The 25,116-nt window shown below is 48.6% G+C and overlaps 1 protein-coding gene across 3 annotated transcripts in view; it reads right to left on the bottom strand.

The window, feature by feature from the left end:
- LOC126520954 (uncharacterized) overlaps positions 1–25,116 on the bottom strand; it is a 206,212-nt gene that overhangs the window by 9,256 nt on the left and 171,840 nt on the right. For all 3 annotated transcript variants that reach the window (XM_050169785.3, XM_050169784.3, XM_055065654.1), the window contains one exon: positions 19,082–19,159. In XM_050169785.3, the coding sequence (XP_050025742.1) occupies positions 19,082–19,159 (78 nt within the window). The remainder of the gene's footprint in view (positions 1–19,081; positions 19,160–25,116) is intronic.

Below are 25,116 nucleotides of genomic sequence, written 5' to 3'. Positions count from 1 at the left end.
AATAACCCAGCGGTTCAAGACTTCCCATGTCACTACGTCTACAGCTGCAGGGCTCGCGGCTCTCCGCGACGCGCTTCATGTGATAAAGGCTGAAAGTCCTAGATAATGGGCAGTCTTCTGCGATTCAAGGCCGGCCTTGCAATGTGTGCAGTCATTTCTCCGACATGCAGCTCACGATCAGCTCACGTGCGAAATCATGGAACTTGTCCATCACTTAAGAGAAAAAGGCCATGATATCTCTTTCCAGTGGATACCAGGTCATTGCGGTATCATAGGAAATGATGACGCCGATAAGGCAGCTCGGACCTCACACCAAGAGGACCGCTGCGTCCCCATTCCTCTCTCAAGGAGCGACGCCACGAGACAACTTGGCATTTTAGCACGCACGATCTCCTTAGCAGAGTGGAACACCGCACATACAAGGCGCACAAGACTGCACAGACTAAACCCGTCACTTCAACTCGGACCTCCAGCCGGTCTACACCGACGTGAACCGTCTCTTCTGTGTCGGTTATGGCTTGGAGTTGCCTTCACGAATGCCTACTCAGCACTAATTGGAATGGCTGATAGTCCTGCATGTGATGTTTGCGGATGCGAGGAGAACATTGAACACTTATTGTGCCATTGTCCTCAATTTCAAGCACAAAGACAACCTTTGTCCAACACATTGAGGAAATTAGATGATCGTCCTCTGAGTGAACAGACGTTACTAGATCACCGCCCCGACCGATCATCGGCTCAGAAGGCAGTGAAGGCACTTTTATGCTTTTTCAGAACTTTTGGTTTGCGCGAGCGTCTTTAACTCAGTGCTGTCCGTACACGTATCTACACCTTCTCTCTCCCTTCTCTCGCTTCCCCTTCTCCCTTCCCCCAGCGTAGGGTAGCCAACCAGACTATTGACTGGCTAACATCCCTGCCTTCGTATATTACTCTCTCTCTCTCTCTCTCACTATACCTGAGCTTATTGACACGTGTACTTGTCCACCGCCCGCTCTGTTACCACTGCGGAGAAGCGGGTCACGTCTACCGCCGATGCCCATACCGGGAGATGGGACTGCGAGGGTTCGCCGTGAACGCGCCGCGACCACAGCTTGGTGAACGGCCTCGCGATATCGCCGACTACCTCGCCACCACTCAGTGGAGCCCTCGACGACCGTCCCGTTCGCCGTCACCAGGCCGCTACCTGTCGCCGCAGCGCCGACCATACATCGGTCCAGCCCGGGGCCGCTCTGCGCGCCCATATCCGGAAAACTAAAAGCAGCAACCGATGGAGGTGTGGTTGCTGTTCGTCGAACTGACGAAGATCCTCCGCCGCCGACGAAGACGACGAAAAGACCATCTGGACGACATAATAACGACACACTGCCGTCTCGACGAAGTCAGGAAGCCATGACTACGCCGACTAACGACGACTTGACGACGCCACGTACCAGCCACAGGTCAACGCGACGCAGCTGCAATCCGACGCCGAGACCTAACTGTAACGCAAGAAAAAGAACCACCGACCTCGACGTGCTTCTCGACGGCCACGCAGTTACCGCCTTAGTGAACACAGGGGCCGATTACTCCGTAATGATGGACACATCGCCGCCAAATTGAAGAAAGTTAAAACTGCATGGGAAGGCCCTCAAATTCGAACCGCTGGAGGATACCTCATTACGCCGACTGGAATCTGCACGGCAAGAATTACCGTTCATGACCGGACTTACCCTGCCACCTTCGTTATCCTCCAACAGTGCTCACGAGACGTCATTCTCGGCATGGATTTCCTGAACCGACACGGCGCAATCATCGACCTGAAGTCGAAGTCGATAACGCTGTCGGAAGATCGAGCGATACCGCCGGAGAGCTCTCGTAATCACCATGCCTTAAGCGTGTTTGAAAGTCAAGTCAGCATACCGCCTCGCTTCACCATTGTCATTTCCGTCCGCACCAAAACACCTGTCGACGTAGAAGGCGTCATCGAGGTTGACTAACGTCTACTGCTAGACCGTGAAATTTTCTTCGCAAGAGGGATCGCTCGACTTCACGGAGGGAAAACTGAAGTGTTGCTGACGAACTTCAGCCTGGAGTTCAAGCACGTCAACAAGGGCACGACGATCGCATACATCGAAGAAATTCTGGAAACCAGTAATGCGTTTGTCCTCTCGGATTCCGCCGCATCTATACCGACGACCATGGTTCCCGAACCAGACTACGACATTAATCCAAGTCTCCCGATGATTAAGCAACAACAGCTCAGAAGTCTGCTCGGACGATACAAAGGCTGCTTTTCGACGTCATCGAGCATTCGACAAACACCAGTCGCAAAGCATTTCATAATAACTGATGAGTGCGCTCGACCACTCCACCAGAGCTTTTACCGAGTTTCGCCTCGAGAACGTGAAGCTATAAGAGAACAAGTCGACGAAATGCTGCGCGACGACATGATCCAGCCGTTGAAAAGCCCGTGCGCATCCCCTGTTGTCTTGGTGAAGAAAAAGGACGGAACCTTCCGTTTCTGCGTCGATTATCGTCGACTGAACAGGATCCCAAAGAAGGATGTATACCCCCTACCACGGATAGACGACGCATTAGATCGGCTCTGCAACGCAAAATACTTCTCGTCGATGGATCTGAAGTCTGGCTACTGGCAAATGGAAGTCGACGAGAGAGATCGCGAAAAGACTGCCTTCATCACGCCAGACGGCCTGTACGAGTTCAAGGTGAAGCCATTCGGACTGTGCTCGGCGCCTGCAACGTTCCAGCGCGTCATGGACGCGGTGTTAGCAGGATTGAAATTACAGACCTGTCTTGTTTACTTGGATGACGTCGTCGTCTCCGCCGGAAATTTCGACGATCACCTTAGGCGGCTTGCGACAATACTAGAGGCCATCAAGTCATCAGGGCTCACGCTGAATCCAGAAAAGTGCCGCTTCGCTTACGATGAGCTTCTGTTCCTAGGCCACGTCATCAGCAAGTCTGGAGTCCGCCCCGACCCGCAGAAGACAGCTGCCATCGGAAAGTTCCCGCAGCCCATCGACAAGAATGCAGTGCGTAGATTCCTTGGCATGTGTGCCTACTACAGGCATTTTTTCAAGGACGTTTCACGCATCGCCGAGCCGCTGACACAGCTTATTAAATGTGACGTCGAGTTGAAGTGGGAAACGCCGCAGGCCGACGCATTTCAAGAACTCAAACAACGCATGCAGTCGCTGCCCGTACTTGCGCACTTCGACGAGGACGCCGATACCGAAATCCACACTGAGGCCAGTAGCGTAGGCCTCGGTGCCGTCCTAGTCCAGAGAAAAGATGGACATAAACACGTGATAGCTTACGCTAGCCGGTCGTTGTCAAAACCAGAAGGCAATTATTCTAGAACCGGAAAGGAATGCCTCGCCATCGTTTGGGCTACAGCGAAATATCTCCCTTACCTATATGGCAGGCCATTCAATGTCGTCAGCGACCATCACGCCTTGTGTTAGCTAGCGAATTTAAAGGATCCTTCAGGACGGCTGGTGCAATGGGGCCTTAGACTGCAAGAATATCATATCACTGCAACCTATAAGTCCGGACGAAAACACTCTGATGTCGATTGCCCATCACGCGCCCCCATTGACTCGCTGCCGCAAGGTGACGAAGATGACGATGCCTTCCTTGGCATTTTAAGCACGGAAGACTTCGCTGAACAGCAGCGAGCAGACCCGGAGTTGAAGAACCTCGTCGAGCATTTGGAAGGGCACACCGACGTTGTCCCTAGGGCACTTAAGCGAGTATTGTCTTCGTTCTCACTTCAAGACAACCTACTCGTAAAGAAGAACTTCTCACCAGCGCGCGCCAACTACTTTCTTGTTGTCCCGTCAGGACTGCGTCCAGAAGTATTGCACGCCCTGCGTGACGATCCGACCGCTGGACACCTCGGATTTTCCCGGACACTATTTATTTATTTATTTATTTATTTATTTATTTAAGATACTTTCAGGGCCCGAAGGCATTACAGAAAGGAGTGGGTGAACATAACAAAACATTTGTGCAATATACAAAGACAGATTCAACGTGGCGTTTCGTGAATGCTGGTTTTGAAGGTGTCGGTATCCAGGATGGCTGCAACGGTGGCGGGAAGGTGGTTCCAATCTTTGCTTGTGCTAGGGATGAATGCATTACTACAAAGTTTAGTACGTGAAGACGGCACACCAACTTTGAAACTATGGTCAGAGCGAGATGATATGTATGACGGTTGGGTGATAAGCTGTTCTTTCAACAAAGGGTTGTGGTGGTAGATTTTATGGAATAGCGAAAGGCGGAAGCATCTACGACGGAAAGAAAGTTCTGGCAAGTTAAGTGTTGTCTTCATTGAGGTAACGCTAGCATGTCGGGAGTAGTTTGATAAGATGAAACGCGCTGCACGATTTTGAATGGCTTCTATGCTGTTTATGAGTGTAATGTTAGCCGGGTCCCAAATGGCGCATGCGTATTCTAGTTTGGAGCGAACTAATGTTTTGTAGAGAGTTAGTTTCAGTGACGATGGTGCGAATGAGAAGTTTCGGCGCAAATAGCCCAGCATGCGATTGGCATTGCTACATACAATGTCGACATGCATGTGCCAGGAAAGGTTGCTGGTGATGTTTAGTCCAAGGTATTTGTACGACGAGACAACTGAGAGAGGGCTATTATTCAGGAAATATGTATGCAGATTAGTAGTATTAGTACGCTGTGATACCCGCATGCATTTACATTTGCTTAAGTTAAGCTTCATAGACCACTGGTTACACCATAGCTGAACGTTATTAATGTCGTCTTGGAGTTTATGAGAATCATTGAGGTCAGTAATTTTATGATATATAACGCAGTCATCAGCAAAAAGTCTAATAGTTGAAAATTTCACACAGGAAGCAAGATCATTAATATAGATTAGAAAAAGTAGAGGACCGAGAACCGACCCTTGCGGCACGCCTGACGTTACCGCGAGGGGCGCAGACGACGAATTGTTAGCGATTACGTATTGTGTTCTATCAGCAAGAAAGTTTTTAATCCAGTCCAGTACTAGCGGGGCAATGTTAAGAAGACTAAGTTTATAGATTAGTAGGTTATGGGATACGGTATCGAAGGCTTTAGCAAAATCGATAAAGATGCAATCGGTGTCAAATCCTAAGTCGGTGTTAGAAAAGAGGTCGTTAGTAAAGCAAGCTAGTTGCGTTTCGCAGGAGAAGGATTTCCTAAAGCCATGCTGACTGTTGTTAAAAAAGGAGTTCGTCTCAAGAAAATCAACTATGTGGGAATATATTATGTGCTCCAGAATCTTACAGGGAATGCTGGTTAGTGATATGGGACGGTAGTTTTCGGGACAATGTGTGTTACCTGATTTGTGAACAGGAACCACCTTCCCCACCTTCCAGTCGCTTGGTAGTGATGAGCAGTGTAATGATTGTTGGAATATCCTAGAAAGAATAATTGATGAATACAGTTCAGTACACTTTAGTATCTTTGAATTAATTTCATCTGAACCCGCCGACGAAGATATTTTCAAATTACCGATTAGTTTTTTACCTCGTTTGTTTACCTCGTTTGTTTATCGAGGATACAGGAAAGGTATTATTGGCCGCGTTTGACCGCCGAGGTCGTCCGTTATGTCAGAACATGCCGAGATTGTCAGCGACGCAAGGCACCACCGACAAGGCCAGCGGAATTACTACAGCCAATCGAGCCTCCTTGCCGACCATTCCAGCAGATCGGGATGGACTTGTTGGGACCCTTTCCGACGTCAACAACCGGAAATAAGTGGATCGTCGTGGCGACGGAGTACCTCACCCACTTCGCTGAAACTAAAGCACTGCCGTAAGGTAGCGCAGCCGAAGTGGCGAAATTCTTCGTCGAAAACATCCTGCTGCGACATGGCGCCCCAGAAGTCCTCATCACCGACAGAGGAACGGCCTTTACAGCGAAGCTCATCCAAGCCATTCTGCAATACAGTCAGACAAGGCACAGGAGGACAACGGCCTACCACCGACAGACGAATGGTCTTACAGAGCGCCTGAATAAGACCCTCGCCGACATGCTAGAAATGTACGTCAACGTCGAACACAAGACCTGGGATGTCGTCCTGCCGTACCTAACATTCGATTACAACACGGCGGTGCAAGAAACAACACAGATCACGCCGTTTAAGCTGGCTTACGGCAGGAAACCGACGACGACGTTCGACGCCATGCTGCCGCACGTCACTGACGAGGAGAATCTTGACGTCGCCACCTATCTCCAGCGCGCCGAAGATGCTCGACAGCTCGCCCGCCTACGGATCAAGAACCCTCAGCGTACCGACAGCCGACACTACAACCTCCGACGACGCTTCGTCGAGTACCAGCCCGGCGACCGTGTTTGGGTATGGACCCCAATACGCCGACGAGGACTGAGTGAGAAACTATTGCGACGCTATTTCGGACCTTACAAGGTCATCCGACGTATTGGCGCGCTAAACTATGAGGTCGTGCCAGACGGCATTTCGCATTCACAGCGGCGCCGCGCACGATCTGACGTGGTCCACGTGGTGCGTCTTAAACCCTTTTACGGTCGCTAACTTCCTTATTTTTGTTGTTTTCGTTGCTACGAGTGCTTTTGTTTATTACTTTCGTTTGTTTGCAGCATCGGGTCGACGCTTTTTAAGAGGGGGGTATTGACACGTGTACTTGTCTTTATCGGGCGACACGTTTCACCGCCTAACAAATTTTATCGCACAGCGCAGGACGCGCTTGCATGTGTCGGAAGTTTCTGCAATGTTATCGATGGTTCCATTGGCTGTCTGTTGTCGCTGATCTGATTGCATGTATGCGCGACGCGAATGGCGTAGAACTTTGTGAAAGGCATGCGGGTCCCAGCGATTACTCTGGAACATTCGACGACTGATCTATAAAAGCCGACGCGCTTGACCCGCTGACCAGATTTCGCGACCGCCGATCGTGTTCGCTGCTGCCGTTGTTCTTAGAGTGTAGCCTGTTTTCGAGGGCACAAGTTCGCGCAATAAAACGCTTGTTTCGTTAATCACAGTTTTGCTGCCTTCTTAACCGTCACTACCACGTGACATTATTATTTCTATACACTCCATTATATCCGACTCATGGTCCTTCATGCCGCACCGGATCTACTGACGCCATCGTCTCGCGGCGCGTTCCGGCTACCTTGTAGGGTTGCGTTGCTGGTTGTTTTCTGATTGACGTTTGATACCGACAACGCTGCCGCACGAAATCCAGTGTGCAACTCCCTTTAACAGCTTCGCTGAAAAACGGGGGTGAGGGTTAGCCTTTGGTAATTATATCGATGGTATCGAGAGTCTGTGCGGCCGTTTCTTACACAAAAAGTTAAAAGAATTCCACTACGTCCCCTTGCCATCACCCTTCCCCCTTATTTACGACGAAGTCTTCTTAGCTGACTTTGGGTTGGGCATATCTGGGTATCTTGTAACCTCCTGTAAAAAAATAAGTCCATTTTGCGCCTCCAGAGTTTCATAGCGAGTCACGCAAGATGTAAAATAATGTAGATATCTATGAGACGAAAAGTGAGAATTAGTCGCAGAATAGGTAACACTCACGGCACGGGCGTAATTGATGCCAATATAGTCGAAAATAACCACATTACACTATACACTGTAAAGGGTGCACCGCCGTAGATGTAGATATGCTGAGGCAAAGTCGCCATACGACATACTTTTGGGGAATGGAGCGAGTTGGCTTGTACTAATCAGGGCATAATATGCGGATAATGAATACCTTTTTCCGCAAGCGGGTTGGCCGAAAGTGGACGTGGAGGAGCCCGAATGGTGAGACTAGAAATGAAATCGACTTCATACTCTGCGCGAACCCTGGCATCATACAAGATGTAGACGTGCTCGGCAAGGTGCGCTGCAGTGACCATAGCATGGTAAGAACTCGAATTAGCCTTGACTTGAGGAGAGAACGGAAGAAACTGGTACATAAGAAGCCAATCAATGAGTTAGCGGTAAGAGGGAAACTAGAGGAATTCCAGATCAAGCTACACAACAGGTATTCGGCTTTAACCCAGGAAGAGGACCATAGTGTTGAAGCAATGAACGACAATCTTAGGGGCATCATTAAGGAGTGCGCAATAGAAGTCAGTGGTAACACCGTTAAACAGGAAACCAGTAAGCTATCGCAGGAGACGAAAGATCTGATCAAGAAACGCCAATGTATGAAAGCCTCTAACCCTACAGCTAGAATAGAACTGGCAGAACTTTCTAAGTTAATCAACAAGCGTAAGACAGCGGACATAAGGAACTATAATATGGATAGAATTGAACAGGCTCTCAGGAACGGAGGAAGCCTAAAAGCAGTGAAGAAGAAACTAGGAATAGGCAAGAATCAGATGTGTGCGTTAAGAGACAAAGCCGGCAATATCGTTACTAATATGGATGAGATAGTTCAAGTGGCTGAAGAGTTTTATAGAGATTTATACAGTACCAGTAACACCCACGACGATAAGGTGAGAGAGAATAGGCTAGAGGAACTTGAAATCCCATAAGTAACACCGGAAGAGGTAAAGAACGCCTTGGGAGCTATGCAAAGGGGGAAGGCAGCTGGGGAGGATCAGGTAACAGCAGATTTGTTGAAGGATGGTGGGAACACTGTCCTAGAAAGATTGGCCGCCCTATATACACAATGCCTCATCACCTCGAACGTACCGGAATCTTGGAAGAACGCTAACATAATCCTAATCCATAAGAAAGGGGACGCCAAAGACTTGAAAAATTATAGACCGATCAGCTTACTGTCCGTTGCCTACAAAGTATTTACTAAGGTAACCGCAAATAGAATCAGGAATACCTTAGATTTCTGATTTCGGCCGCATTTCGATGGGGGCGAAATGCGAAAGCACCCGTGTACTTAGATTTAGGTGCACGTTAAAGAACCCCAGGTGGTCGAAATTTCCGGAGTCCTCCACTACGGCGTGCCTCATAATCAGAAAGTGGTTTTGGCACGTAAAACCCCATAATTTAATTTTTTTTTTTCTGTCAACCAAAGGACCAGGCAGGATTCCGTAAAGGCTACTCAACAATAGACCATATTCACACTATCAATCAGGTGATAGAGAAATGTGCGGAATATAACCAACCCTTATATATAGCCTTCATTGATTACGAAAAAGCATTTGATTCAGTCGAAACCTCAGCAGTCATGAAGGCACTACGGAATCAGGGTGTAGATGAGCCATATGTAAAGATACTGGAAGATATCTATAGCGGTTCCACAGCCACCGTAATCCTCCACAAAGAAAGCAACAAAATCCCAATAAAGAAAGGCGTCAGACAGGGAGATACGATATCTCCAATGCTATTCACAGCATGTGTACAGGAGGTATTCAGAGACCTGGAGTGGGAAGAATTGGGGATAAAAGTTGATGGAGAATACCTTAGCAACTTGCGATTCGCTGATGATATTGCCTTGCTTAGTAACTCAGGAGACCAATTGCAATGCATGCTCACTGACCTGGAGAGGCAAAGCAGAAGGGTGGGTCTGAAAAGTAATCTACAGAAAACTAAAGTAATGTTTAACAGTCTCGGAAGAGAACAGCAGTTTACGATAGGTAGCGAGGCACTGGAAGTGGTAAGGGAATGCATCTACTTAGGACAGGTAGTGACTGCGGATCCGGATCATGAGACTGAAATAATCAGAAGAATAAGAATGGGCTGGGGTGCGTTTGGCAGGCATTCTCAAATCATGAACAGCAGGTTGCCACTATCCCTCAAGAGGAAAGTGTATAACAGCTGTGTCTTACCAGTACTCACCTACGGGGCAGAAACCTGGAGGCTTACGAAAAGGGTTCTGCTGAAATTGAGGACGACGCAACGAGCTATGGAAAGAAGAATGATAGGTGTAACGTTAAGGGATAAGAAAAGAGCAGATTGGGTGAGGGAACAAACGCGGGTAAATGACATCTTAGTTGAAATCAAGAAAAAGAAATGGGCATGGGCCGGACATGTAATGAGGAGGGAAGATAACCGATGGTCATTAAGGGTTACGGACTGGATTCCAAGGGAAGGGAAGCGTAGTAGGGGGCGGCAGAAAGTTAGGTGGGCGGATGACATTAAGACGTTTGCAGGGACAACATGGCCACAATTAGTACATGACCGGGGTAGTTGGAGAAGTATGGGAGAGGCCTTTGCCCTGCAGTGGGCGTAACTAGGCTGCTGCTGCTGCTGCTGCTGCTGATGATGATGATGAATCAGGGCTAGGCTATGGTGTCTAGAAGGCTGCTTCAGCAGTGCCTACAAAAAAACGAGAATAAGACGCAGAGTAGAGTGAAACCAGCGGTACCAGAATAGTTAGCGCCAATATAGTCGAAAGTTAACCAGATTGCGTCACAGACTGCACGTCTTCGGGATCGGCCCGCCTGGCCTCTCGATAAAAAAGAAAAAAGAAAAAGAAAGGGTTGACCAGGCGTCGGCGCTAAAGAAGGCAAGGTCTATGTAATTGCTCGTGAAATACAATACGAATAAGATACGAAATGAGTGAATAACGAGCATGAAAAAGAAACGGAAAGAGACATCAAAGATTTATTATAACCAACATTTATCATCGAATCATTTTAACTACCGTGTACGTCGACCTTCTTTAGCGTCGACACTTGGTTGACCCTTTGTTTCTTAACATTTCGAATTGTCTTACCCTACTCTACGCGCTTGCTTATTTTCTTCCGCCATTGGGGGTGGAGAGCAATGAGGAAGGAAGACTTACGAGAGAGCATCGCGCGACACGATTGAGGCGAAACGTATCCTCCCGGCACGCGATCGCTATGTCAGAGCGCGCGGTAGGTTTTAGTGCTCCCGCTCTTGCAGGCACAGCTACGGCAGGACGATCGAAAAAAGCGCGCATCGATTAAAAACTCCCCGAAACCAAACGTTCCCGGCCAATGCGCCAGGTCTGAGAGGTCACGTGTTGGGCCGATACAGCGAACGAAAGGAATGGCTTCTCAGTTTACTTCTCAGGAGGTTCGCATGCCAAGCGGACCACGTGATATAATGCTCTCCCCTTGGTTGGGAGCCGTGCCAGGCAGGGGCATAGCCAGGGGGGGGGGGGAGGGGGAGGCTTATGGGGCTTCAGCCCCCCCCCCGAAATTTTCTCGTGCTGTCCATCCACCGCCGACCAAAGCAACCCCCGGCGCCGGAAATCCTTCTGGATTTGGTCTAGAACGTCTTTTTCACGTTCGAAAAGCCATTTCACCGCAAAAATTGCGAACTGAGGCAGGATTTCGCGGCAACGCCCATGCACCGGGAGTCACATAACTCAAGCAGCCCCATCCGAGCACAAAGTTTAAAGGACGTTTTGATGGCGAACGGGCTCGCCGCGGCATCTTGCGGAGGCCGCGGAATCTACACTCTGTCATGTAATCTACGGAGCGCGTGGATGTCAATTCCGAAACTTTATGGGTATAAAGTTCTCATAAACTTTTGACGTGAAAGGTGCATTGACATTTCAAAACGTGTGCTTTAGATCTTCAATTGCGGAACTTTGTAAGTTTAATGTCCCCATAAATGTTTGACGCCAAAGGCTCATTAACTTTTCCAAAGTCGTACATCGGGCCATACAACGAGACAAGCCAAATGAACACACTATCAGACAAGTTTACAAAGCCCGCAGCGAGGCCCGATAAGACGAAGCGTTGTGCATTCGTGCCGTTATGTCACATAAAAAAACATCAAAATTTTTTTTCCACCTGCGCCAAAGCATCCAGTGAAGACACTAAAGCCAGCCAAGGTAACTACGCTCTTATGTATTCTTTTCTACTTTGACTTTTAATCGCAAGGACACGTTGAGTCTCTTCAATTTTTTTGTTCTCGCTCCCCTACCCGCGGGCTGCCAGAGCCAGCCAGAGCGCATGCGTTTGTCTCGTGTTGCCCCGACCACCGCGCGGCGCACCTCGGTGCGCGTTCGGTTTTCTCTGGCCGAGTGCATTTTCGCCTGGCAGAGTTTTGGACGCTTTCTAGCTAGCAGACGAGAAAAAGAAACAATGGTCGCTCGCCGCCATCACTGTGCATACTGGACGGATTGCACCGCGTTCGCTTGAGCGCAACTTCTCCAGAAAGTCTTGTCCCGCCGGTGTAGGATACCGAGCAGTATGCGCATGGTTCTTGGTGGACCAAGCGTCTCGTGTTTTCTTCGATATTCCTTTAATAGCCACATTAGTTGCCCAAAGTAGGCTTTCGATTGTGACCAATATACTTTGCGTTTTTTTTTCATTACGGTGCCCCCGCCCCACAAAAGGAAAAAGAAAAAAACGTTGTTGCGGCGCAGCGAATTGTCGTGGTGAAATTTCTATTTTGTTACTTCTTCTGCGGAAAGTAATGGGCCATGGGACGCTTCAGCTGCCGGACAATCTTATTATATTATTGCGATAGCAATTATATGGACACTCTAGGCGCATTCCTGCCGTCGCCTTCGCCCTCATGTTCCGCATAAAGTCCAAGGGCGATAACATCGTGACCGCGCGCCGCATGCTGTATGTGCGAGTAAAAGCGTAGGGGGGGAGATGGAATGGGTCAGCCGACGATGGTGACTCAGTCTTGTGTGCGCAAAGGAGAAAAGCGGGGAGCAAGCGCGCCGCTTTCCGTCGCGTACGATACATCGGGGGGAATGGATGGAATGGGGGAGGGATCTAGGATTCTGTGAATCTGTGATGGTGCAACGTGTTTATTTGCCTTGTTTGACCCATTATATACCGTGACTTTTACTTAGATACGTAGATTTATTGGAGACTCATACGTATGTTTAGATATCTTGTTGCGAGGTGTTGTGCATACGTGCAGTGAACTTTGTTTCCAGTGGCACTTTTTCGCCCTTTATCAAGCTGTATCTTCGCATTTGTAAATTCCATTGTATCTTCGCATTTCTAATGTACGAGGGCGAGTAAAATGAAAGTGAGCCTACCCACCTCGCGCAATTATGGTTCTGTTCATTATCTGCAAGGCCTGCGTGTAGCACACAGGCATCTCTCATTTACAAAAGTGACACGCAGGTGTGAGGATAAATGTTCTTTAACGCGCTCATACATTGGGTTGAACATGGTTGCGTGACGTAATGGACGCTGCAGAAGTTGAGCAGCGTGGTGCCGTGAGGTTTTTGACAGCTGAAGGTGTTTCCCAAAAAGAAATTAGTCACCATATGGCTGCCGTGTAGATTGAATATTGCATTTCATTGGCCACTGTGAAGCGTTAGAACAAACGGTTCAAAGAAGGACGTGAAAGTTACAAAGACGATCCCAGACCGGACCAAAGCCATCGTGCAATCACCCCTAACACAATTGCAAAGGTTGATGAGCTGATGACAAAAGAACGGAGAATAAGCATCGATGAACTGGCAGAGCGTGTGAACATCAGTCACGGTTCGGTTCACCGTCACGGTTCACGCCATAATTCATGACCATCTCGGTTATCGGCTCTTGTGTGCGCAATGGATGCCCAAGATTTTGAACCACCGCCAGAATACGGAGAAGTTCGGCGCTGCCTTTACTCATCTGATCTGGTACCACAATAAGGGTGACGATTTCTTGTCTGCAATTGTGATCGGAGACCAACCATCATGCCACTACTACGAGCCTGAAACACGACGGCAAAGCTTACAATGGAAACATTCGAATTCACCACCCCCAAAGAAAGCAAAGGCCGTCATTTCCGCCGGAAAGGTGTTGACTTTTATTTTTCGATCGTCAGGGGTCATTATTGATAGAATTTGCTAAATCTTAAGAGGCTATCAATTGTTTCCGATATTGTGAAACGCCGGATCGGCTGCATGTCGCAATCAAGAACAAACTACGTGAAAAATTGACGAATGGGGTCATCTTGTTCCACGACAGTGCCCGTCCCCACGTCGCTGATGTGGTTAATAAAAAACTGGCAAAGTTCAAGCGAGAAACGCTGCAACATTCGCCATACATCTCAGACCTGTCGTCTTGAGACTTCCACATTTTGGGGTAACCGAAAACACAGCTCAAGGAAACCAGATTCGTCTCGGACGATGACGTGAAAGTCAGTTGCAGACGTTTTGAAGCAACAACCCAAGAAGCTTTATGAGACGGGAATTACGCGACTCGTTAGTCAGACAAATGTCTAAATGCTCATGGAAGCTATTTTTAAATAATGAACCCCGTTTGTCATATATTCGCATTGGCTCACTTTCATTTGACTCGACCTCGCATATTCTGCAGAACTCCTGCTTTCTATACGTGCTGTCTGTTGCGACTATAATTTCGGTGAAATTACTCACGATACACGACCGGTGACAGCTGCTCCTGCGTAATACATTGGAACAAATGACAGCGTCATTGAGATTCTTCACTGGCCGTTGCGTATGTACAAGAATGTAAACAAGGTTCTTGAATCACAAAGTTTCATTAACATATTTGTCCTCAACTTGTTCATTTCATGGCCTTTACATTTTTCATATCAGCGGCATGCACTGCTTTGCTGGTTTCGAACTGATGTAGTTCTAAAGTTCGTGTGATATTTTCTTTACTTACTAAATAGACAAAAAACATGGAAGCATTGACATCAGTTATGTTGGGCACAATTTTTGGCACATACGAGTATAATATTTTAAGAAAAAATACATACTTTACTTGTATTTACAGTGCGTAGCTTTCAAGAATTCGTTTGCAGCATTTTTGGCGATGGCAATGCAGTTATTATTCATGTATTTAATCCCTAGGCAAATTGTTTAGGAGGAAGCTTTAGATCGGGCCCAACTCCGACGCGGCCTATTCAGATACATGTAAAGCGCAGAAACGCTTTTATGAGATAACTCCTGAATCGCTTTTAATGAAATTTGTTGCATTTGAGAGAGTAAGTTAAATTAGAATGTCTGTTGGAAGCGGAATTTTGATTTAGGGCCCGAACTTTGTTTAAAATAGTTTGAAAAATCCGAAACTTCGAAAAGAATAGAAGCACGAAGTTTACAAATTAATAGCTCTGCATCAAGAACAGATATCGCGGTTCTGTAAACGGCATCCATTACACCATTCAAAGCGGACAAATTCGATATGTATATTTGTATCTTATGTGAATTGGTTATGTTATGTACAAGGGTTCTGCAAAAGCCGTATTTCCATAATACTTAATTTCTTAAGACTCATGTGTAACATCAGTTTTGTCCGCTGTAAATGTACTATTATGTGCAATTCACAGAATTGTGATATCAATTTTCATTGCTTATTTACAGAGTTGTAAACTTCATTGTTTCGTTTACTGAAAATATTCGATTTTTGCCACTTTTCAATAAAATATTGACGAACTAAATCGAAAATTCGTAACAAACAATCACTAGAATTTAAGTTTTTCTTTTAAATGCAACAAACTTCATCAAATTTGGTGAAGTGGTTGCCGAGAAAAACGAATTCTCCTTCTAGGAACATCCGACCTAATGTTTCCTCTTAGGAGGAGGCCGAGCTGCGACGAGGAAACGTCGTCGTGGCTGCAAGGCACGAGACGGGCGTCACCGCTTAGAAGCTGAGTCAATGGCGCCATGATCGATGCGAAATTCCGAACAAAGCGGCGGAAATATGAGCAAAGGCCCACAAAGCTTCGAAGTTCTTTGATGCTCTTAGGCTTCGGAAACTCAGCGACTGCTCGAAGTTTTGAAGGATCGGGTAGAACGCCGTGCTTGGACACAACGTGGCCTAAAGTGGTGAGCTCTCGCGCAGCTGAGCGGCACTTTTTGAGGTTGAGTTGGAGGCCAGCGTTCGTTAGACAGGTCAAAACAACTCAGAGGCGGAGCAGGTGAGTTGGAAAATCAGACGAGAAAACCATGACGTCGTCGAGGTAACACAGACAGGCAGACCACTTGAGGCCACGGAGGGTGTTGTCCAGGAGTCGTTAAAACGTGGCAAGGGCGTTACAAAGCCCGAAAGGCATCACATTAAATTCGTATAAGCAGTCAGGCGTAATGATTGCGGTTTTCTGGCGATCGGACGCAGCCATCGGGACCTACCAGTAACCTGAACGCAAGTCGAGGTACGAGAAGAATTCTTCTCCCTGAAGACTGTCAAGGGCGTCGTCGATGCGCGGCAAAGGATAGACGTCTTTGCGCGTTGCCTTATTTAACCGACGGTAGTCGACCCCGGGGTAGTTGGAGAAGTATGGGAGAGGCCTTTGCCCTGCAGTGGGCGTAACTAGGCTGATGATGATGATGATGATGATGAGTCGACCCAAAAGCGAATAGACCTGTCTTTCTTGCCATCGAGAACGACAGGAGATGCCCAGGGACTGTGCGAAGGTTAAATAACGTCACGGCGCAGCATATCTTCGACTTGGGCGGTAATGACCCGACGCACTTCGGCAGAGACGCGGTACTGTCGTTGACGTAATGGCTGATGCGAATCGGTTTCAATGTAGTGCTACACTTCCAACTTGCGGCCAAGTTGAGGTTGTGAAACGTCTGATGAACTTCTAAAGTGGTGCAGGAGATCAAGAAGGTCGGTGTGTTTGGCAGGTGTGAGGGTATCGGCGAGGGCACTCGAGAACGTATCCATGAACGTCTCCTCAAGCGTCGAAATCGCAGATGGTTGGCCGGAGTCGATATCAAAAGAGTCTCCAGGGGCGTAAACCAAAGACGAAGAGTCGAGGTGTTCGGCCAAGCTAAGCCATTCACCAACGTGAAACGCAATAGGCGCACAGAGGGGATTGTAGAATTATATATTGGTGCAGCTGTCGGCGATGTCAAGCGTTGCGAAGGGTAGTGGTAGAGCTTTACGGCTCATGAAGACTTCTGACGGTGCGAAGGGGACCGTTGCATCAGCGGTGACATCGCAGGATATGGGTACGAGGGCGAGAAGCCAGGCGGGATATCTGTGTCCTCGCGCATGGCAAGTTTAGAAAGGCGATCACGATCTTCGTGCAATGGTGCGTCAGACAGAGGGGAAAATTCAACTTCGGCGCGTGCGCAGTTGATTAGGGCTGCTTTATATGACAGGATAAGAAGTTCCATTCGAGGATGACGTCATGCGAGCAGGCGGGGAAGAGCAATGCATTCGACGATATAAACAATGCCGTGAATAAGCACACGTACAGTACAGGCTGTGTGCGGAGTGACATGCTGCGCACTTGCCGTACGAAGCGACAGTCCAGAAAGCGGCGTGGCCACCTCGCGCAGTGAACGGCACAGTTTGGTGGCTATCACAGAAACGGTTGCGCCGGTATCCACAAGAGCGAACGCAGGGACACCTTCTACAGAAATTTCGACCACGGTAGCAGGACAGGCACGAGGACTTAGACAGAACGGGGCGCAGTTCTTGCTTCTTGAACTGCGACGTTCAGCTTTCCTGGTCGGATGGTGCGGGTCGCCGACGCATTGGGGAAAGCGAGCATCGGCGAGGCGATGGCGAGCGACGCTGACGGAAATTCTGGGAGGTATACGCACGAGCATACGGTTGGGGGGAAGGAGCGGCCTATTGGCGGAAGGGCTGGCAGCCGTACTGGAACGGCCGAGAGGCGTCTCCGAACGCTTGAGGGCGACGGTGGCAATATTGGGCGGCGTGTCCGGGAGTGCAGCAGGAATAACAGATGGGATGATTGTCAGGCGTCCTCCAAGCACTAGCTCTGGGTGCGGTCCAAGATGCAGCATGGGCTTCCTTCCGGTGGCACCGGTTGGGAATGGGTTGAGAAAGGCGGCGGCGGAGGCCTGCGTACTGCCTGCGCATACGTAAGAGGCGCGGCCACAGGCAGGGCTGGCTGCGCATAAGTGAAAGGCGTGGCGACAGGCTGCACTGCCAGCGCAGAGTTGAGATTCGCGGTTGCAGGCGGCTGGTGGTGTGCAGAAGGGACAACTTGAGCGACTTCTTCGGAAATGAGGGTGCAGAGCGTGTTTGGAAGACGGCAGGTGGGCTCTTGAGTGAAGGGGACTAAAGAAAGTTGGCGGGCAACTCCCTCACGCACGAAGTCCTTGACCTGCCGCAAGAATGAGGATTGGTCGTACATGCTATCAAGGCTCGCCAACGAGTCGTCGCTTCTCGGAGGACGCCGAATCGAAGCGCATTGTTTCCTTAACTCATAACTTTGGCATAGGCTGACTATTTCGGAAACGGTGCGCGGATTCCTGGCTAGGAGCACCTGGAATGCGCCGTCATCAATGCCTTTCAGTATGTGGTGAATTCTCAGCTTCGGGCATGGCGGCGTTGACTCGTTTACAAAGGTCCATGACGTCTTCAGTGTAGCTCGTGAACGTTTCTGCCGTCTGCTGCGCTCGGGCGCGCAAGCGTTGTTCAGTGCGCAGCTTGCGAACAGCGGCTCGGTCGAACAATTCCATAAAGACTGTCTTGAAGGCTGACCATGTGGGTAAATCACTTTCGTGGTTGTAAAACCAGAATTGGGCAACGCCAGCCAGATAAAAGATGACATGGGTTAACTTGGCTGGATCATCCCACTTGTTGTGCGCGCTCACCCGTTCGTATGAAGTAAACCAGTCCTCCACGTCTTCGTCATCTGCACTGCTGAAAATCTTGGGGTCCCGTTGTCGTGGAATGCTGGTGCAGGTTACGGACTGAGGCGTCGGTGCCATTTGGGATGAGCTGTCAGTCATGGCGGGCGTTAGCGTTCTTGAACGCAGCTGCAGGGTTTCAAGCGACGGGGTTTGAAGACCAGCACCTCCACCAATTGAGAAGAGGCTTATTAGCCGCTCCTTATGCAAAGGCACATCGACCGGGAACGGCGAGGCTGTCCGAAGCACCGTCCAAAGTGACGCCAGTAATCAGCAGCGCGAGCCCAGACGAGCCTCACGTGGGCGATGCGGCCGTACCGCGAGATGCATCTTATTATTCACATGTGGTTTTTACTTCGGTCCTCACCTTCAAAACCGGGCTTATTCTTCGTGAGAAAGGTATCCAAGTGACTATACGTGTACTTTAGTTAAACTTAATGGGGACTTGAAATGTTTTATATTTGACAACACAAACTACCACTCGACGTCCAGCGCACCCACCGGGTATAAGATGTCTCCTTCTCAGTTCTCGCTGCGCAATGGTTTCAGCAGGCAAATCAGTATAGACAAGCGGGAGTAACAGAGCATAGAACGCGCAGTCTGTTGTGGACACCAGCGCGTGATTCACTCACTTTGATGAATTTGATGACCTCTCTCGTGTTCACGTGACTCATCTTTAGCTTGCACCGCCACGCCACCAGAGCCAAGGGCTGTGGGAGAAAAGGAGAGAAAAAAAAATCACCTTCAATTGGCATCTACGTAACGCGAAGCACAAAGCGTTCTGCAGCGAACGGTTGCTACTCTTGGGACGTGTGTATTCTATATTTATACATGGACACATACCTAGTGGCATTGGGCGTGTGCGTATGAGTACTCCGTCTCCTAGATAGCAGGCGACGCGGCGGAAGCTACGCAAGTAGTGCGGCCAGATAAGTCTCACTCCGCGCGTTTCGGAATGCCGTTAATTTAGACTTGCGACACTTTCTAGAGAAAAAACTACTTTACGTGTTGCAATTAACACTAGTGGACGCAAGGTTATGCCACACCACGTATAACTTGTGCACATTTGTGCTTCCAGTATGCGACGTACTATGTTTTGATTTGATCGCGAGCACGAGTTGTGTTGTTGTGGCCGCTAGTCGCGTCACTCCGCCAGGGGTAGCACACTCTCAAGTTCAACAAATGGCCACAGAGGGCGAAAAAAATCGACCGCGCGCCGCTGCTAACAAAAGCAGCGTAGTAGAATCACTTCGGGATGCTTTCGTTAGTTCCAACATTTTCCGGTAGAGGCGTCGTAGTAAGCGCAATTTTATCTTGTAAACTTTTTCTTCCAATTACCGAAGCATTTTCTTTTACATAAAAACAGGGCAAAATTATCATTGCTAATTAGATATTGTACTCTTTGTTAGTAAGTTTATTGTTTCTTCGCCATTATAAACGCAAATAGCGTTCAACATCATCGATCTTTCACGTGACCTCTGGCCTGGATTTAAAATTTTTACCGGTATTTCCGAGTGCACGGCGGCACGGATTCATTCGTTCGTACACTCAAGACTGGTTGCTTCTTTGTTTCTAAAGCTAGTTTCTTGCGCTTCGATGTCTCGCGTTATTTAACTTGGGGTGAAGTTACGTGTTTGCAAGCGGACATGTAAGCCCGGCAGTTGGGTTTCGGTCGTGAGCCATTCGGAACAGGTCTGCATCGAAACGGGAGCTGGATTTTGCTGCGGCTGACAAGGGCAATAACGGTGAGTCGTTTAACACCACTGCTTGAATCGCTATATAACGTCCGTCTCATTACCTTCCGGGCGGGCACAAGTTAACGAACTAGATCCTGCATTACATATGGGCAGTCAGGATCTCAGCTGTTTCCTAAATAAACCTTTACTTGCGAGGCTGTCGTTATACCACACAAGCAGGAAAGAAAGAGCGATATCGGAACGCGCGTCTCATTTTTCATGTTATTGTAGCCGTGGTTGTAGGTGACTGAGTAGCCTTATCAATATACATATTAAACTTTTTTTTCGAGTCCGCCGGCAACGTCTTTTGTCCACAAAACCGAATAATCCTTTGGTAAAATGAAGTGAAAGTACAAAATTTAATGTATTAAACAGTTGCAAGCATGATAATTCACCCATATTTCGTACTTGTTGGTTCCAAATGTTCTTGCTGTTCAGATTGGTTTACCGTAGGGCATTTATTTTTGCAGTAGTGAAGCGGTGCATCACGTTCGTGCAGAAAAATAATGCATCAGTTCCAATAGCTTCATGACTTTCATGCATTTGCTTGTGGAACTAGCAGTGTGATCACTTCTAGTGTATAAATGAACCCACAAATGTTCTCATTTGTGATCTTAATAGCACTTGCGCTGTTGACATGCATTGTAGTTAGGCTGACATCAATTTTATGGAGAATAGCAATATTTATTTAACATGCTGCTTAAGCACCCTAGAACAGACAGTGTACATTTGCATGTGTTCTGTAGTCGCAAATCATTACATCATATATGTCACACCTTCTTGCATTTCATATTGCAAAACTTTGCTTTTTCAATTTCTGATTCAGTCAAAATTTCTGCTCCAGACATGCAGTAATGAGGACGGCACCAGTATAAAGCAACACACTCCACGCACTAAACAGAAGCTGCTGCCTGCTACAACAAGGTCATTGTGTGGACATTGGCTACTACTACAAGGTAAACAACACATGGTTCAGAAATAAATATGTTTGATATATGCTGTATTGGCTTGCTGTTTGCAGCAGATATGAATGTTTGTTCATATTTATGGTTCAGTATAATTGGCTCGAACATATAAAACACACATAAATTTGGCTAATCTGTGCTGTATCTCATGTGTCACCGTTTTGCCCCAACAGAGTCTATGCCAAGCACATCTTGGTCATCACAGGAGCTCCTATCTGTGCCAACAGGAAGGAGCGGGAGCCGAATTTGCAAGGCTTTTACAGCAAGAACAAAGAAGCACATGCATAAGAATATGAATGAGATATCAAGTCTGCAGAGGACTGTGTCAAGACTGAAAAGAGCTTCAGCTACCATTCCACCAGCACGGACATTTGGCTGAGTCATCCAGGTAACTCAAAAAGGACTTTCTAGAAATTCTTCGTCTTCAGATGCACCTGCAACATCTGACCAAGCACGGACGACGCTGGCCAAAAGATCGAGTTCCATCAGTTTGCCCTTAATCAGCTTCCTAGCCATGTTAATTCCGTTTGTGCCAAGTTTAATTTTTCTTCTATAAATGCAAGCTTTCTCATTGCCCATTTTTGTTAGAGATCATTCATCCTCATCCAAATATAAAGGTCAACCGATTCTTCGCTGATACTTAATACCAGTCACTGTCTAGCAGCCTAACATATCTTTAGCAGTATCTTCTAGTGTATGTTGTCATGCGCAATTCCTCTCCTGAAATAGCTGATGCAGCATCGGCATGCGTCTTGCATTAACCTATGCACACGTGCTATGCACCATTTTACTTTTCTTGATGTTTTTAGCCTTCAATGCTTGCAGAGCAGAGTGGCTTCTCTCTTGAATGCAAGCTTTCTCATTTTCCATATTCCTAGTCTCATTGAAGATTGCTCCTCTTCCTTGATAGCCTGGGTCTTTGTGCAAGCTACACTGAAGTGATTGATTGCAGAATCTGGTTTTGCTGCCACACTTGGTTGTGGTAACTGTGTTACGTGTCTCAGATGTGGGGGCCTGGTCAGTTGCATTGGTAAGCAGTCCCTCGAGGTAAGCATTTGCTCCTGCAGTCCGCAAAGCGACATAGACTCCCAGTATACACACACCGTAATTGGTGCTCCCCGTTCGTTCTTGCCTGCTGCAGCCATGGGCAAATTGTGCTTGTGGCCTACCTAGGCCATGATTTGCTCAAACCGGAGACCAGCATATGTGCTTACATGGTTCGAAGTGTATGAAGTTGATAGCCGTATGGGTGGAAAGGCCGGCAAAAAATGGCTGCCGAAGGTGATGCCCACAAAAGCGACTTGTCCACATTGCGACAAAGTGGGACACAAAGTGTGAGCCACACATTAGCGGCCCTCCAAAGAAAATAAATGTGCAGCTTGGAAAGGAGTTGACGCTAAAATGCTGGGTAGTTCATGCCACTGTGTTGGTTGTGGCAGCAGATACCTGCGTCACCTGATAGCTTCGCAATGGAAGTTGCTCATCTTCAACGGCAACTGTTGGTTCAAATAGGTGCGAGGCTCTGTCCAATCTGTTTGTACCGCTGGTTGTTGCACGTTACCAGACCACCACATGCGACAAAGGCAAACATTATGCCTGTAAGATGGTTCGTAGCCAATGTATAATGTATTGTCTGAACCTCATGCGGTGACTGATTGCTGTTTAATTTTGCTGTTATGTCACTTGCTTACTGTTGCAGTGTTATCTTTTTTGAATATTGCAGCCTGGTTGATTGCACTGGGAAGCAGTCTCTCGAAGTAAGCATTTGCTCCTGCAGCCTGCACAGCGACATAGACTCCCAATTTACACACACCGTGATTTCTGCGATTAAGCACGGACGGAGATCAGAATACGTGCTTACATGGTTGGACGTGCATGAAATTGGGTGGAAAGGCCCGCAAAAGTGGCTGATGAAGGTGATGCCCACGAAAGCGACTTGTCCATATTGAGACAATGTGGGACACCAAGTGTGAGCCACACATTAGCGGCCTCCGAAAGAAAAGAAACATGCAGGTTGGAAAGGAGTCAATGCTAAAGTGATGGTAGTCCATGTCGCTGTATAGACTGCGGCAGTAGATGCCTGCGTCACCCGATTGCTTCGCACTGCAAGTTGCTCATCTTTAACAGCGACTGTCGCTGCTGTTAGGTATCGCACCGCTGGCACGAGTTGTTGCAAACTCAGCGCTGACACCCGTTGTTGCAATCGGGTCGCAAGCCCCAAGGGTAGCGTTGGCCTGGCGGCCTGGGGCACTGGAAGCATCCGAAGGTCTCGGCAAAGCATGAGTCGACTGGTAACAGAACAACTGGTTTATTCTAACATCGCAAAAGAGCGGGCGGTCAGGTCGACCGAAGTGAGAGACGGGAGAGCACGTAACTCGACAGAAGAAATCGGAGCCTCTCTCCCGGCGTCCGGGGGCAGCTGCTTTTATAGTCTCGGAGTCGAGGGCAAGAGGGAACGCCTCGATAGAGGCGCACGTGACGGGGCACGGACACGCTGAGAGACATGTTGAGACGAGTGTAGTGACGCATCCGCCAGTGGGGCGCCGATCAGACCTCCTCGCTTCACACTTGGGGAGCTCCTCTCCCCGGCTGCCGCGCTTTGACAAGCGTGGGCACACACACACACACGCACACACGAAGACACGTGGCACTGAAACACGCCTGGACGCGCTTGGCGGGGAAACTGCGGGAGCTCCGAACGGGCCAAAATGTCCGCCGCTTTTAACGAAGCTCCGGCGTCCGTTGCATCCGCGCCGGCTATACCGCGCGTTGTAGGCGAAACGTAACAGACCGCCCCGCCGGGGGAAGGAGATCCCGATGGTCAGGGGACTGCATCCGCTGTCCGGAGGGATGTCGCTTGATGATGCTCATAACCGAAGTCGGTCGTCCTTCGGCGTTTCTTGAGCGCAGCGCAGAGAAGGCCTCGTTCTCTCGTTCAGGTTCACACAGGACACTGCAAAGTGACTTCGGGAGAGTTGACGTTTTTGTTCTCGTTCCCGGCAAGCGTTAGAACTACGCCGAAAGTCAACCGCTCAGTCAGCAAGCACGGCACAACCCTCACTAAGCCCTGCCAGGCTCTTTCCCCTTTTATACTACTGCTTAGTTCCTTACAGTAGTTTAGCAGCACTCAGAACGCGTCCACAAATCGGAAAATTGCACTAGAAAGCACATCATCACTTTGAAACACTACACAAAAGCAATATGTTAAAAATCCTGCCTCAGGAAGAAAAACATCAGTAACAAACAATTTTGAGGCTGATTCCCACGTTAGGGGCTTCGACTTAAGCCATCGGCGTTACCGTTGAGACTCCCCTTTTTGTAACGCACCTCAAAGGAATATTGTTGCAAAGCGAGGCTCCAGCGCAGGAGGCGGCCATTTTTGGGAGAGATGGTCTGCAGCCATTGGAGAGGGCAGTGATCCGTCTCAATGATAAACCTCGAGCCGGCTAGGTAGCATGACAATTTCTGAACGGCCCACACGATACACGCACACTCCTTCTCGGTGGCGCTGTACGCCTGCTCACGACTGGTCAGCTTACGACTAGCATACAGGACGGGGTGTTCTACTTCTCCATTTTCCCGTTGGCACAGTACAACGCCCATGCCTCGCTCACTAGCATCACACTGAACAACGAACCCTTTTGTGTAGTCGGGCGATCGTAGCACAGGCTGGCTTGTTAGGGCGCTCTTTAGGGCGCTAAAAGCTCTTTCCTTCGTCTCATCCCAGACGACTGTTTGCGGCTCTGTCTTTCTTAGAGCATCCGTCAAGGGAGCCGCGATATCAGAGTACCTGGGGATGTACCTCTGATAGTAGCCGGCGACACCTAAGAACGACCGAATATCGGTCTTCGTGCGCGGTTGCGGGAAGTCTCGCACAGCGGCCACCTTTATTTCAGAGGGGCGGCGACGATCCCGATCAATCACGTGACCGAGGTAGACAACCTTGGCCTGTGCTAACTGGCACTT

This window comes from Dermacentor andersoni, chromosome 3 (genome assembly GCF_023375885.2).
Source record: "Dermacentor andersoni chromosome 3, qqDerAnde1_hic_scaffold, whole genome shotgun sequence".
NCBI lineage: Eukaryota > Metazoa > Arthropoda > Arachnida > Ixodida > Ixodidae > Dermacentor > Dermacentor andersoni.
The sequence above is the reverse complement of the archived record's forward strand: the minus strand, read 5'-3'. Positions and strand labels throughout refer to the sequence as shown.